The sequence below is a fragment of the Colobus angolensis genome, unplaced genomic scaffold, assembly GCF_000951035.1.
Source record: "Colobus angolensis palliatus isolate OR3802 unplaced genomic scaffold, Cang.pa_1.0 Scaffold15, whole genome shotgun sequence".
Lineage (NCBI taxonomy): Eukaryota > Metazoa > Chordata > Mammalia > Primates > Cercopithecidae > Colobus > Colobus angolensis.
Genome location: NW_012114599.1, coordinates 10641835 through 10655665, shown reverse-complemented (window position 1 = coordinate 10655665; position 13831 = coordinate 10641835). Strand labels below are relative to the sequence as shown.

The 13831-nt window shown below is 44.4% G+C and overlaps 1 protein-coding gene and 1 pseudogene across 1 annotated transcript in view; both read right to left on the bottom strand.

Moving 5' to 3' along the window:
* DHX57 (DEAH (Asp-Glu-Ala-Asp/His) box polypeptide 57) overlaps positions 1-13831 on the bottom strand; it is an 82098-nt gene that overhangs the window by 9444 nt on the left and 58823 nt on the right. The window contains exons 18-21 of the mRNA XM_011935940.1: positions 11982-12077; positions 11811-11894; positions 8173-8307; positions 6145-6219 (exon numbers count right to left, since the gene is read on the bottom strand). Coding sequence (XP_011791330.1) covers positions 6145-6219; positions 8173-8307; positions 11811-11894; positions 11982-12077 — 390 coding nt within the window. The remainder of the gene's footprint in view (positions 1-6144; positions 6220-8172; positions 8308-11810; positions 11895-11981; positions 12078-13831) is intronic.
* On the bottom strand, positions 2764-3996 carry LOC105507451 (annotated as a pseudogene).

Sequence of the window (13831 nt, the reverse complement as noted above, 5' to 3'; positions counted from 1 at the left end):
AGGCTGGAGTGCAATGGCGCAATCTTGGCTCACTGCAACCTCTACCTACTGGGTTCAAGTGATTCTCCTGCCTCAGCATCCCAAGTAGCTGGGATTACAGGCATGCACCACCATGCCCAGCTAATTTTGTACTTTTAGTGTAGATGGGGTTTCTTCATGTTGGTCAGGCTGGTCTTGAACTCCTGACCTCAGATGATCCACTTGCCTCGGTCTCCCAAAGTGTTGGGATTACACACGTGAGCCACTGTGTTTGGCCTTTTTTTTTTTTTTTTTGGAGATGGAGTCTCGTTGTGTCATCAGGCTGGAGTGCTGTGGCACAATCTTGGCTCACTGCAACCTCCACCTCCCAGGTTCAAGTGATTCTCCTGCCCCAACCTCCCAAGTAGCTGGGACTACAGGCGCACGCCACCACACCCAGCTAATTTTTGTATTTTTAGTAGAGACGGGGTTTCACCATGTTGGTCAGGATGGTCTCGATCTCTTTACCTCATGATTCACCCACCTTGGCCTCCCAAAGTGCTGGGATTATAGGTGTGAGCCACTGTGCCCAGCCAGTAAATATCATTTTAATCTTCTCTTCCAAATTTATATTTTTATATGTAAAAAGAAAAAACCATAAACACATAATATAAATAAATAGCTTGAAAATGATGTATTTTCAATGATATCTTGAAAATAAACATGTCTTGAAACTAAAATAGAATCTTTTTTATAACCTACTTTTTAAAACAATATATTAAGAACATTTTTCTATGTTGTCACATATTTTCCTAAAACATAATTTTCGATGGATATATAAGACCTTGTTGTAAGAATTTATAATAATTTAACCAATAAATTCCCTGTTATTTCAAATTTAGATTGTCCGCAATTATAAACATGCTGAAATATAAATATGCTGAAATGAATATTCTCCCAGCTGTATCTTTGTACAAATATGCAATTAATTATTTCCTAATAACAAATCCCTAGGAATAAAGCTGCTATCTAGAAAGGGAGTATAAACTTATATTCCTACTTAGAGTAAGAGTACTCATTTTGGGGGGTTCACGACAGCACCAGCATTATATTTATTTATTTGCATTATTATCAAACAATTATTTATTTATTTTAATCTATTTTTGGTAGAGATGCGGTCTTGCTATGTTGCCCAGGCTGGTCTTCAATTTCTGGCCTTAAGCAATCCTCCCACCTGGGCCTCCAATAATGTTGGGATTGTAGGTATGAGCCACCTTACTGGCCTATTTTTTATTTTAGGGATAGGGTCTTTCTATGTTGCCCAGGCTGGAGTGCAGTGGCTATTTACAGGTACAGTCATAGCTAACTGTAGCCTTGAACTCCTGGGCTAGAGTGATCCTCCTGTCTTAGCCTCCCAAGTAACTGAGATTACCAGTGCATGGTACCACATCTGGCAGTATTATAATTTTTAAAAAGTTTTGCCTATTTATTATTTTTTGAGACAGGGTCTCACTTCTGTCACCCCGGCTGTAGTGCAGTGGCACAATCACAGCTCACTGCAGCCTCAACCTCCCAGGCTCCAGTTATCCTCCCACCTCAGCCTCCCGAGTAGCCGGGACTACAGGCAGGCACCACCACGCCTGGCTAATTTTTAAAAAAATTTTTTTAGAGACAAGGTCTCACTATGTTGCCCAAGCTAATCTCAAACTCCTGGCCCCATGTGATCTTCTCACCTCAGGCTTATAAAGTGCCACAAGCCACTCTGCCCAGCCCAGTTTTGCCAATTTAAAAAGTAAAAAGAGGCTATTTCTTTGCTGTTTTTTTTTTTTTTTTTTTTTTTAGACAGACTCTCGCTCTGTCGCCCAGGCTGGAGGCAGTGGTGCAATTTCAGCTCACTGCAACCTCCGCCTCTCGAGTTCAAGCGATTCTCCTACCTCAGCCTCCCGAGTAGCTGGGACAACAGGCACCCGCCACCACGCCTGGCTAATTTTTTTTTGTATTTTTAGTAGAGACAGTGTTTTACCATATTGGCCAGGCTGCTCTTGAACCTTGTGACCTTGTGATCTGCCCGCCTCGGCCTCCCAAAGTGCTGGGATTACAGGTGTGAGCCACCGCACCCGGCCTTCTTTGCTGTTTTAATTTGCATTTCTTCTTACTAGTAACACTGAATATAACTTTTGTGTATGTATTATCTGTTCAGTCATGTCCTTTGCCCACGTTTCTATTAGGTTCTATCAGATCTTTTATTTAGTCTTTTTTTTTTTTTTTTGAGGCGGAGTCATGTTCTATAGCCCAGGATGGAGTACAATGGTGCGATCTCTGCTCACTGCAACCTCTGCCTCCCAGGTTCAAGCTATTCTTCTGCCTCAGCCTCCCAAGCAGCTGGGATTACAGGCATTCACCACCATGCCCAGCTAATTTTTGTATTTTTTAGTAGAGATGGGGTTTCACCATATTGGCCAGGATGGTCTCAAATCCCTGACCTCAGGTGATCTGCCCGCCTCGGCCTCCCAAAGTGCTGGGATTACAGATGTGAGCCACCACGCCCGGCTTTAGTCTTTTTTTCTTTTTCTTTTTTTAAATTGTCATTTTATAGCTCCCCACTGTAGCTGCCCCCGACCCTTCCCTTTGATGACCACTTTTACAGGCTTCAGGGGGACCAGGGAACAAAGCTGGGGCCCGGTAGCCCCACTACACTGTCAGCCAGGGAGAACAAGTCACAACTACAAATTATCTCAACAATTAGTGCCTGTACTTGGGGAATCTGCAAAGTCAGGCGGCCCTAGCTCCCCATTGTACAGGGGTCTATTTGGCAGTGACCTTGCTCTGGAGATGATGATATTCCTTCAGCCTGAGGGAACTGATGTTGATGAGACTGGTGGCATCAACTGGCTGGCTCACCATTGCCCTGCCTGTTCACGCTCACTGCTCCCCACTGTAGAGAGACAGTGGGGCTCCTGGCAGAGGATGTACACCTGGCCCTTGAAGATGGACACCTGCACTTTCCCTTCCACTTGCTCCTGGGACTTGGCGATGCAGTGGCGGGCAAAGTCACACTCAGGGCTGTGCCAGAAACCGGTGTACACCAACTCAGCAAATTTCAAGCCCAGGCCTTGTTTGATTCTGCGCACTTCCTGGTCCATGGCAAAGCCCTCAGTGTCTAAATGAGGGTAGTAAAGGATGGTGCCTGCTGGGGTCTTGCAGATACCTCAGGACTTCATTTCAATGAAGTGGGTCTCCACGATGTCAATGTGGCCCATGCTATGCTTGCCTGCGACTTCATTCAGGTACACAAAGAGCTCCAAGGAGGTCTGGTGGGTGGTGCCATCCTTAATGCTGGTCACTTTCACGGGGACCCCTTTTTCACTCAATCTTGAGAATGTTGGGGGTGTTGGGGGCTTTGGTCGGGTCCTGGATCTTCATGTAGAGATCTGAAGGTGCTGGGTTCTTGGGGTTCTCCAAGATTCCAGCCTCATAGCTGATGTGCATGAGGTTCTCATCCATGTTCCATGGGTGCTTCAGAGTGACTGGGATGGGAATCCTATGTTTCTGTGTATATTCCATCAGATCGCTGCGGCCCTTGAACTGGTTGTAGAAGTTGGGGATCCTCCCAGGAGCAATGACCTTAATCTGGGGGGCCTGTGAGTAGCAGGTGAGCTCAAACTGGACATGATCATTCCCCTTTCCCATGGCACTGTGGGACATATACTTGGCCCCATCCTGCTGAGCAATTTCCACTTGTTTGCGGCTGATGCAGGGCCTGGGGAGAGAGGGGCCCAGGAGGTAGCAGTCCTCATACAGTGCACTGGACTGGACGGCTGGCCAGATGAACTCCTCCACAAACTCCTTGCTGATGTCCTCAATGAAAACCTTTTTGGACCCAAGGTTCAGTGCCTTCTTCCTGGCTTCCTTGAAGTCTTCCTTCTTGCCGATGTTGGCAAGGTAGGCAATGATGTCATAGCCTTGTTCCTTGAGCCACATACAGAAGGTGTCCAGGTCACCACTGTAGGCCAGAACCACAGAGCTTTTGCTGAACATAGCATCTGGGATTGGAGGTGCAAGTTCCTGGCACCTGAAATGTGTCTTTTTTTCTTTTTTGAGACGGAGTCTCGCTCTGTCGCCCAGGCTGGAGTGCAGTGGCGCGATCTTGGCTCACTGCAAGCTCCTCCCAGGTTCACGCCATTCTCCTGCCTCAGCCTCCCGAGTAGCTGGGACTACAGGCACCCGCCACCATGCCCAGCTAATTTTTTTGTATTTTTAGTAGAGACAGGGTTTCACCATGTTCGCCAAGATGGTCTCAATCTCCTGACCTCGTGATCCGCCTGCCTCGGCCTCCCAAAGTGCTGGGATTACAGGCGTGAGCCACCGCGCCCGGCCCTGAAATCTGTCTTTATTGCTCCGTGAACCACTCGGGGCCTGGGGAGCAATGGCAGGCGATAGAGCAGGGCCCAAGTCTTTCTTATTGATGAGTTCTTAGATATACAGTCAGATAAATCACCTTTTCCTTTTTGGTTTAGCCTCAAAACTATATTGTTACCTAAAACTTCTTATCCCACATTTATGTTCTTTGTTTCTACATTTTAAGTCTCCACATGATTTTTCCCCACATTCTTTTTCTTTTTTTAGAGACAGGGTTTTGCCATGTTGCCCAGGCTGGTCTCAAACTCCTGAGCTCAAGCAATCCGCCCACCTCAGCCTCCCAAAGTGCTGGGATTACAGGCATGAGCCAATGCTCCTGGCCCCCACATTCTTTTTTAAATAATCTTTTTATTTTGAAATAATTATAGACTTACAGGAAGTGGCAAAATAGTACTGAGTTCCTTGTACCCTTCACCCAGCTTCCACCAACGGTAAGACCTTACATTACTAGAGTATGATAGCAAAACCAGTAAATCTATATCCAAATGACTTTTTTTCCCTTTCATAACCACACTACAAAGCACAAACAATTTTTTAAAAGTACATTTCAAATGGTTTGAAAAGCAGACAAGTGCTAAGCAGAAAATGAGCCATAAATCAGTCAGATGTTAACTGAGGATTTAATAAAAAAAGTGAAGGCTTTGAAAAATGATTCAGTATTCTGCCAAATTCAAACTCTTTGGGGAAAATGGTGCCTTGTTAGGGATGAATAATCAAAACTCAAGTAAAAGTCCAAAAGCACACTCAGGTAGCGTTTCCAGTAGTCTGGCCACAGGTGGTCTTATGGCAAAGCACTGACTTTTTATTTTTATTTGAGACGGAGTTTCGCTCTTGTTGCCCAGGCTGGAGTGCAATGGTGTGATCTTGGCTCACTGAAACCTCCGCCTCCCCGGATTCAAGCGATTCTCCTGCCTCAGCCTCCTGAGTAGCTGGGATTATAGGCATGCACCACCATGCCTGGCTAGTTTTGTATTTTTAGTAGAGGTGGGGTTTCTCCATATTGGTCAGGCTGGCCTCGAACTCCTGGCTTTAGGCGATCCGCCCACCTCGGCCTCCCAAAGTGCTTGGATTATAGGTGTGAGCCATCGCACCTGGCCCTATTATTTATTTGTTTGTTTTTGAGACAGTCTCGGTCTGTGGCCCAGGCTGGGGTACAGTGGCATGGTCTTGGCTTATTGCAACCTCTGCCTCCTGAGTTCAAGCAATTCTCCTGCCTCAGCCTCCTGAGTTGCTGGGATTACAGGTACGCACCACCACGCCCAGCTAATTTTTGTATTTTTAGTTGGTATGGGGTTTCACCATGTTAGCCAGGCTGGTCTCAAACTCCTGATCTCGTGATCTGCCCACCTCGGCCTCCCATAGTGTTGGGATGACAGGTATGAGCCACCATGCCTGGCTATTTACTTTTAGTCCAGAGTAGAGGGCGTAAGATAAACTATAGTTGAATTAAGTTTCCAACTAACACAGAAAGTTAGTTACATATAGGTTGGCCGACTGACATTTATGTCTATTTTAATTTTTGGAATATCATATGTCAGAAGGATTAAAAATGTTATACAATAAATGTGTTATTGAATAACGTATCCAAATAGATTTGGGGAACTGAAGGAGTGAAAGTGTATACTAAGTTTAAAAGGGGGTGTGTGTGTGTGTGCGCACACATGTGTATGTATCTCTTTAACATGATTAATATGCACATCTTAACTTACACCACTTGGCTACAAATCAAACAAAAAATAGAAGGATCTAGGAAAAATGTTTTGTTACCTGCACTACATTTGGATACAAAGCAGCACACAGCATTGCTGATATCAACTTGGGGTTCTCAGCATTTGAGTTTGCCTATGAGAAAAGTACAGCATTAATTAACAAGTAACACGGCTATTTCTTCTCTTTTTTTGAGACAGAATCCCACTCTGTCACCCAGGCTGGCATGTTGGCATGCAGTAGCACGATCTCAGCTCACTGCAACCTTCGCCTCCTGGGCTCGAGTGATTTTCCTGCCTCAGCCTCCCAAATAGCTGGGATTACAGGCATGGGCCACCACGCCCAGTTAATTTTGTATTTTTAGTAGAGACAGGGTTTCTCCATGTTGATCAGGCTGGTCTCGAACTCCTGACCTCAGGTGAGCCGCCTGCCTTGGCCTCCCAAAGTGCTGGGATTACAGGCGTGAGCCACCATGCCTGGCCTCTTTTTTTCTTTTTGAGACGGAGTCTTGCTCTGTTACCCAGGCCAGAGTGCAGTGGTGCCATCTCAGCTCACTGCAACTTCTGACTCCCAGGTTCAAGCGATTCACCTGCCTCAGCCTCCCGAGTAGCTGGGATTACAGGCGTGTACCACTATGCCCAGTCAATTTTTGTATTTTTGGTAGAGACGGAGTTTCACCATGTTGGCCAGGATGGTCTCTAACTCTGGACATCAAGTGATCTGCCTGTATCAGCCTCTCAAAGTACTGAGATTACAGGAATAAGCCACTGCGTCTGGCTCTAATATGGTTATGTCTGTGCCGTAGAATTTACCATTTTATTATATTTGATCTCTACCTTAAAGCAAAAAAAGAGCATCTAATTTCTATCTCTTTGCTAGAAAAATTATTTCTAAGTAAAAAACAAATCTACTGGACCACAGTCACATTGGACCCATTCCAAGGAGCCTACAATGACTTTCTAGACTTTTGCAAAGCAGTTACAAAGCCAGTGTTCCTAAGTATAAATGGAGAAAAAAAATTCTGGTTCATGAGATGTTCAGAATCTCCAGGAAGTGCTAACTGCACTTGGAACACAGGGGCATCAGGTTCATCTTACAGAAGTGCTCTTGCTATAGTTATAGAAAAAAACGGTCCTTTGTTAGAAAAAATGCTGGCCTGATTTAAGAAAATTCTACCAGAAGTCTATTCTACCTTTTATGAATTTATCAAGAAGCAGCATGAAATTTAAAAACCAAAAACAACGGCAACGATGAGCAGAAAACCTTCTATTCTTTTTTTTTTTTTTTTGTGAGACAGAGTTTCGCTCTTGTTGCCCAGGCTGGAGTGCAATGGTGCGATCTCAGCTCCTCACAACCTCTGCCTCCCGGGTTCAAGCGATTCTCCTGCCTCAGCCTCCCGAGTAGCTGGGATTACAGGCATGTGCCACCACGCCTGTATTTTTAGTAGAGACAGGGTTTCTCCATCTTGGTCAGGCTGGTCTCGAGTTCCCGACCTCAGGTGATCTGCCCATCTTGGCCTCCCAAAGTGCTGGGATTATAGGCATGAGCCACTGTGGGCATGAGCCACTGTGCCCAGCCCCCTCTATTCTTATGAGTGTTAGCTGACACTTAAAAAAATGTTTCTATACTTTTTCCTTTTTTTTTTTGAGACAGGGTCTGGCTCTGTTACCCAGGCTAGAGTTCAGTGTCTCAATCTTAGCCCACTGCAACCTCTGCTTCCTGGGCTCAGATCATTCTCCCACTTCACCCTCCCATGTAGCTGGGACGACAGGTGGTACACCACCATGCCTGGCTAATTTTTTTGCAGAGATGGGGGTGGGGGTGGGGTTTCACCATGTTGCTCTGGCTGGTCTCGAACTCGTGAGCTCAAGCAATCCACCTGCCTCAGCTTCCCAAAGTGTTGGGATTATAGGCATGAGCCACTGTGCCAGGTCGGCTGATATTTATTTGTGCAAAGTAGAAAATCAAGAATGCCATTAACCCACTGCTCATAAGGCTTAAGTGAAGAATGTCTACATGTGTTCTCAGGTTAAGATTGTATTTAGGTACTAATCAAAGAGAAACAAGAACCAACTCCACATTCTTTACCTCTTCTCCTGTGGCATCTAAGACACCATCTCCTCCTTGGGCCCTTTTCTCAATTTCCCTTGCTCTGAGCCCTTCCCTTGCAAACCCTATATCCGATAACAGCTCCGTGAATTGTCGTTTGAGGCTGGCCATTTCCTAAAAGAAGTGGAAAAACCTTTAAGCAAGGGCATCAGCATAACAGTGTTAAGTCTTACAAAAATGAGTGACTACGAAAATGCATTATTTCAGGGGATAGCAATGAGGCTCAAGTGGATTCATCACTCAGATAGGAAGAGGATGCTGTCTGGTCATTTCCAAGAAGCAGCTTTCACTTACACTAACTGGCAGGCAGAGTGAAACAGTTATGCAGAAATTGAAAAATTCAGTAAATCCAAGGATCATTTATTTAACTCTAGATTACAATTTTAAACACTTTCGTTGGATGTTGGGTAGGCCTAATTTTCCACGAGATTCTTAGGACAGCAAAAAATGCAGTTGGTTTTGACTGGAATTCCAACTCCAAGTGCTGCGGCACTGTCTACTGTCTAGCTTTTCCTACTTGCATTTCTGCTCCTGTCCTCTCAATTCCTTACTAAGGCCTAGAGTGGTTCGTGCTCTTGGTGGAACTCAGCAGAATGTTTCCTCTTTCTCCTTCCTTGCGGTCTTGCTGGCTCATATCTTTTCCTAGGAATAGGGACATCATTAAGTGGTTTAAGATTTTTTTTTTTTTTTTTTTGAGAGAAGAGTCTTGCTCTGTTGCCCAGGCTGGAGTGCAGTGGCACGATCTCAGCTCACTGCGACCTCTGCCTCCTGAGTTCAAGTGACTCTCCTGCCTTAACCTCCCAAATAGCTAGGACTACAGGCAAGTGCCACCATACCCAGCTAATTTTTGTATTTTTTTTTTTTTTGAGATGGAGTCTCGCTCTGTCGCCCAGGCTGGAGTGCAGTGGCCGGATCTCAGCTCACTGCAAGCTCCGCCTCCCGGGTTTATGCCATTCTCCTGCCTCAGCCTCCCGAGTAGCTGGGACTACAGGCGCCCGCCACCTCACCCGGCTAGTTTTTTGTATTTTTTAGTAGAGACAGGGTTTCACCGTGTTAGCCAGGATGGTCTCGATCTCCTGACCTCGTGATCCGCCCATCTCGGCCTCCCAAAGTGCTGGGATTACAGGCTTGAGCCACCACGCCCGGCCTAATTTTTGTATTTTTAATAGAGATGGGGGTTTCACCATGTTGGCCGGGCTGCTCTTGAACTGCTGATCTCAGGTGATCTGCCCACCTTGGCCTCCCAAAGCGCTGGGATTACAGGCATGAGCCACCACGCCTGGCTTTGGTTTAGATGCTCCTTTTAGTGGTTGAGCACAAATGTGAGAAAGAAAGCACAAACTTCTTTCTTTTGTGGCTACTGTTCTCACATGGGCTGCATATCAGACAAAGAGGAGATAATAATCATTGAAGAACTGAAAGCTAAGCAACACTACCCTGTCTCTCAATGATGGTTTAAGTATTTTCTTGCAATGTCTCAAGTGTACATGGATAAGTATAATATAACTAGGAGTTAATATACCACAGTTTCCATTTCATGACAAAGTTTTAATTGAAATCTTAATAAAAATAATCCTACAATCTAAGCTGGAGTTTAGTGAAAAGATGCAACTCTTGTTTGATGGACCTCATAAGTCACAGCAAAATCTACACATATCCTAACAAAATAAATAAATAAATAAATTTAGTAGGAAATATAATTTAAAAGAAATATCCTCATCTTATATTTAAGCATCTTAATGACTTGAGAAAATATTTCTTATTGCCCTGTACATATAAATACCCCTCCTTTGATTAGTGATTCTCAGCCTCCCAAGTAGCTGGGACCGCAGGCATACACCATCACCGTGGGTAATTTTTATACTTTTTGTGGAGACGGGGTTTCACCATGTTGCCCAGGCTAGTCTTGAACTCCTGGGCTCAAAGGTTCTGCCTGCCTTGGCTTTCCAAAGTGCTAGGATTATAAGCATGAGCCACTGTGCAGGGCCCTAAAATCTTTGAGTAAAATATGCTTTGCAAAGATGTGTGCTATCATTATTTTGGCTTCTCATACCACTCTGGAATTTACTTATTTATTTATTTTTTGAGACAAAGTCTCCCTCTGTTGCCCAGGCTGGAGTGCAATGGCATAATCTCAACTCACTCAAACCTTCATCTCCTGGGTTCAAGCGATTGTCATGCCTCAGCCTCCTGAGTAGCTGGGATTACAGGTAGGAGCCACCACACCCAGCTAATTTTTTGTATTTTTAGTAGAGATGGGGTTTTGCTATGTTGGCCAGGCTGGTCTTGAACTCCAGGCCTCAAGTGATCTGCCTGCCTCAGTCTCCCAAAGTGCTGGGATTACAGGCGTGAGCCATAGTCCCTGGCCTCATTCCACTTTGGAAGGGCATCTAAAACACTGTTGCAACAGGGGACAGAAGCCCTGTCTACATTATACAGAAGATAAGACATTTTTAATTTTTATTTTTTGAGACAGGATCTCCCTCTGTTGGCCTAGGCTGGAGTACAGTAGGGCGTTCATGGCTCACTGCAGTCTTGACCTCCCAGGCTCAAGTGATCCTCCCACCTCAGCCTCTGGAGTAGATGGGATTACAGGCCCATATCACTAGGTCTGGCTGATTTTTGTATTTTTTGTAGAGATGGGGTTTTGCCATGTGTCCCAGGATGGTCTCAAACTCCTGGGCTCAAGCAATCCTCAGCCTCCCAAAGTGCTGGGATTATAGGTATGAGCCACCAAGCCCGGCTAAACATTTTCTTGTATACTCATTATATTCACTTAGTAGGTTCTGACAGATGTAAGAAAAATAACAAAATCTGGTTCAGTATTAGTTCTTTGGTTTTGGGGAAAGGGTAAGGAGATTAGAGATGGCCATGGACCCCTCTGAAAAGCTGATGAAAGCTATGGTCCGTCTCTCCAGAATAATGCACATATGCATAAGCATAACATTTTGTATACAATTTCAGGGGCTTAGAGATTCAGGTTAAGAATGCCTGGGGTAGCCTGGGGTGGTATCTCAAGCCTGTAATCTCAGCACTTTGGGTGGCCAAGGCGGGCAGATCACGAGGTCAGGAGTTCGAGATCAGCCTGGCCAGCATGGTGAAATCCCATCTCTACTAAAAATACAAAAAAATTAGCTGGGCATGGGGGCATGCACCTGTAATCCCAGCTACTCAGGTACCTGAGGCAGGAGAATCGCTTGACCCCGGGAGGCGGAGGTTGCAGTGAGCCGAGATCACGCCACTGCACTCCAGCCTGGGTGACAGAAGGAGACTGCCTCAAACAAACAAACAAACAAATGAGAAAGCATCCCTGGTGTAATTACTGAAAAAACTGACTTCCAGTAAGCAGCAATCTTCAGAGTGCCTATGTTCTACCCTATCCTCCACATAAGTAAACAAAAATTCACCACAAAGAGGAAAAGGAGGTCAGTGGAAAGGTTCAGCACAGAAAGCCCGATGTCACAGTGCAGGAGTCCATTTTACATGGCTGGTAAAGCCAAACATACTCCAGAAATAACATTTGAAATGTTAAGACAGGACACATAAGACAAAGTCGCAGCACCCTCTGGTGAGCTACTCTAATACAAAACGAAGAAAAAGCCACAGACACAACTCACCTGCAGAACTCTTCCGGACAAGAAGTTTTGTCTGCAGTAATTATAACTTGCACGCACACCTTCTTTTGTACTTAGCTGCCATCCCTAAATTTTGGAGAAAATCAAACTAAATTACTCAGTCTTTAGCGCCAACACTGGGAATAAAACGAAGCTATTAGGTCATATGCTTACCTTATATGCTTGTAGAAGGGCCAGATAATCACTGTTTGCGAATGCAAATTCCAGCTTTTTCTGGTTAGCTTCTTCTTTTTTATCCCAGGGAGATACCTAAAGGAGGGAGGAAAATCAGATTTAAAGAACACTTTTTTTTTTTTTCAAAGACAGAGTCTTGTTCTGTTGCCCAGGCTGGAGTGCAGTGGTGCGATCATAGCTCACTGCAACCTTGATCTCCCAGGCTTAAGCAATCCTCCCGCCTCAGCCTCCCTGGTAGCTGGGACTACAGGTGTGCCCCATCATGCCAGCGAATTTGTTAAAATTTTCGGTAGAGATGGAGTTGTGCAGGCTGGTCTTGAACTCCTGGGCTCAGGCAATTGGCCCATCTTGGCCTACCAAAGTGCTGGCATTATAGGCATGAGCCACCACACCCCAGGTCCTACAGGACACTTTTTATCTGAGGTTTCAAATGGCATTTTCCTATTGCTAAAGCCAGATGCCTTGGGAAAGGATTTTGCGTGGAAAAGTGTAATCAGTGGGTCAGCTAATTAAAGGCAATTATGATAGTAAATGGCAAGCTCACAGTCTTTGCTCTGTGAGTCTGCCTGCCCACCCAAAATAAGCTCTTCTGGGTCTTTTAGTTCCAAGTGGCAAGAGTCATCAAAGAGCCACTCATTCTAAAGCTACATTTAAAACCTAACATTCTGCTATCTGTGTTATTTTACAGATTCTTACTCATCTTCTATGTTTGAATCTCCCTTGCTTCTATACCCACACTAGTGTTTTACTCTTATTTATTGTTTTACTTAAAAATCTACACTGGGAAGAATCCTCTTATTTTATTACAAATGTTTACAGGTCTTCCTTTTCCCTACAAATGTGTAAAATCAGCAGGGAAGTAAATTTTCACCGCTTTACACATACTAATTCATTAATCCAATGATATTTCTCTGCCTTCTCAGGCTCTAAAGATACCAGCATGAGCTGCAGTAGTTTCTCATGGCAATCTAAACCAATGCCCTACCTGCAACACCACTGAAAATCATTCTAAACCAACCATAGTGCTTCTAATTTTTGTATATTTAAATAATCTTATAACGAATATAACAGCAGTAAAATTTTAGTTTCTACTTGAAAGTAAAATTCCTTCCTTTATAGACAGGCCAGTGGGAAAAGGATTGCATGTGGGAGATTAATATTATGTTTACAGAGTCCAGCAAAGGACAGGTGCTCAGTTTTGGCCAAGGATGATATCAACATTTCTTCTCTCTCTCTCTTTTTTTTTTTGTTTTTTCTTCAGATCACTAAATAAAGGGAGACATCAACATTTCTGGATTCAGAGTCCAGAATGCTCACCATTATACCACGGAACCTCACACCAGACATCAACATTTCTAATGAGTCTTTCTTTATTCCAATAAAAGAAAATGGTCAGTGAGAAGTTGGTTTAGATGATTTGGGAAAAGGCAATGGAAGTCCTGTTCACAAGGTTGATACTGTGTACCCCCAGCAAGTTATGTCACCTCTTCTGGTTCTTGGTTTTATCATTTCTTTCTTTTTTTAAAGACTAGTGAAGTCTCAACAATCAATTGAGATAACTCACTACCATTGGACCAGCTGGTTTATAATCTGTTGTTAAGTCAGGGAGCTGGACTAAGATCTTTTTGCAGATCTGTGAGTTTATAATTTGATGACATATAACATTAAAACTGAAGAAAATGAATACATTTGGCTGGGCGCGGTGGCTTAAGCCTGTAATCCCAGCACTTCGGGAGGCTGAGACGGGCGGATCACGAGGTCAGGAGATTGAGACCATCCTGGCTAACACGGTGAAACCCCGTCTCTACTAAAAAACTACAAAAAACTAG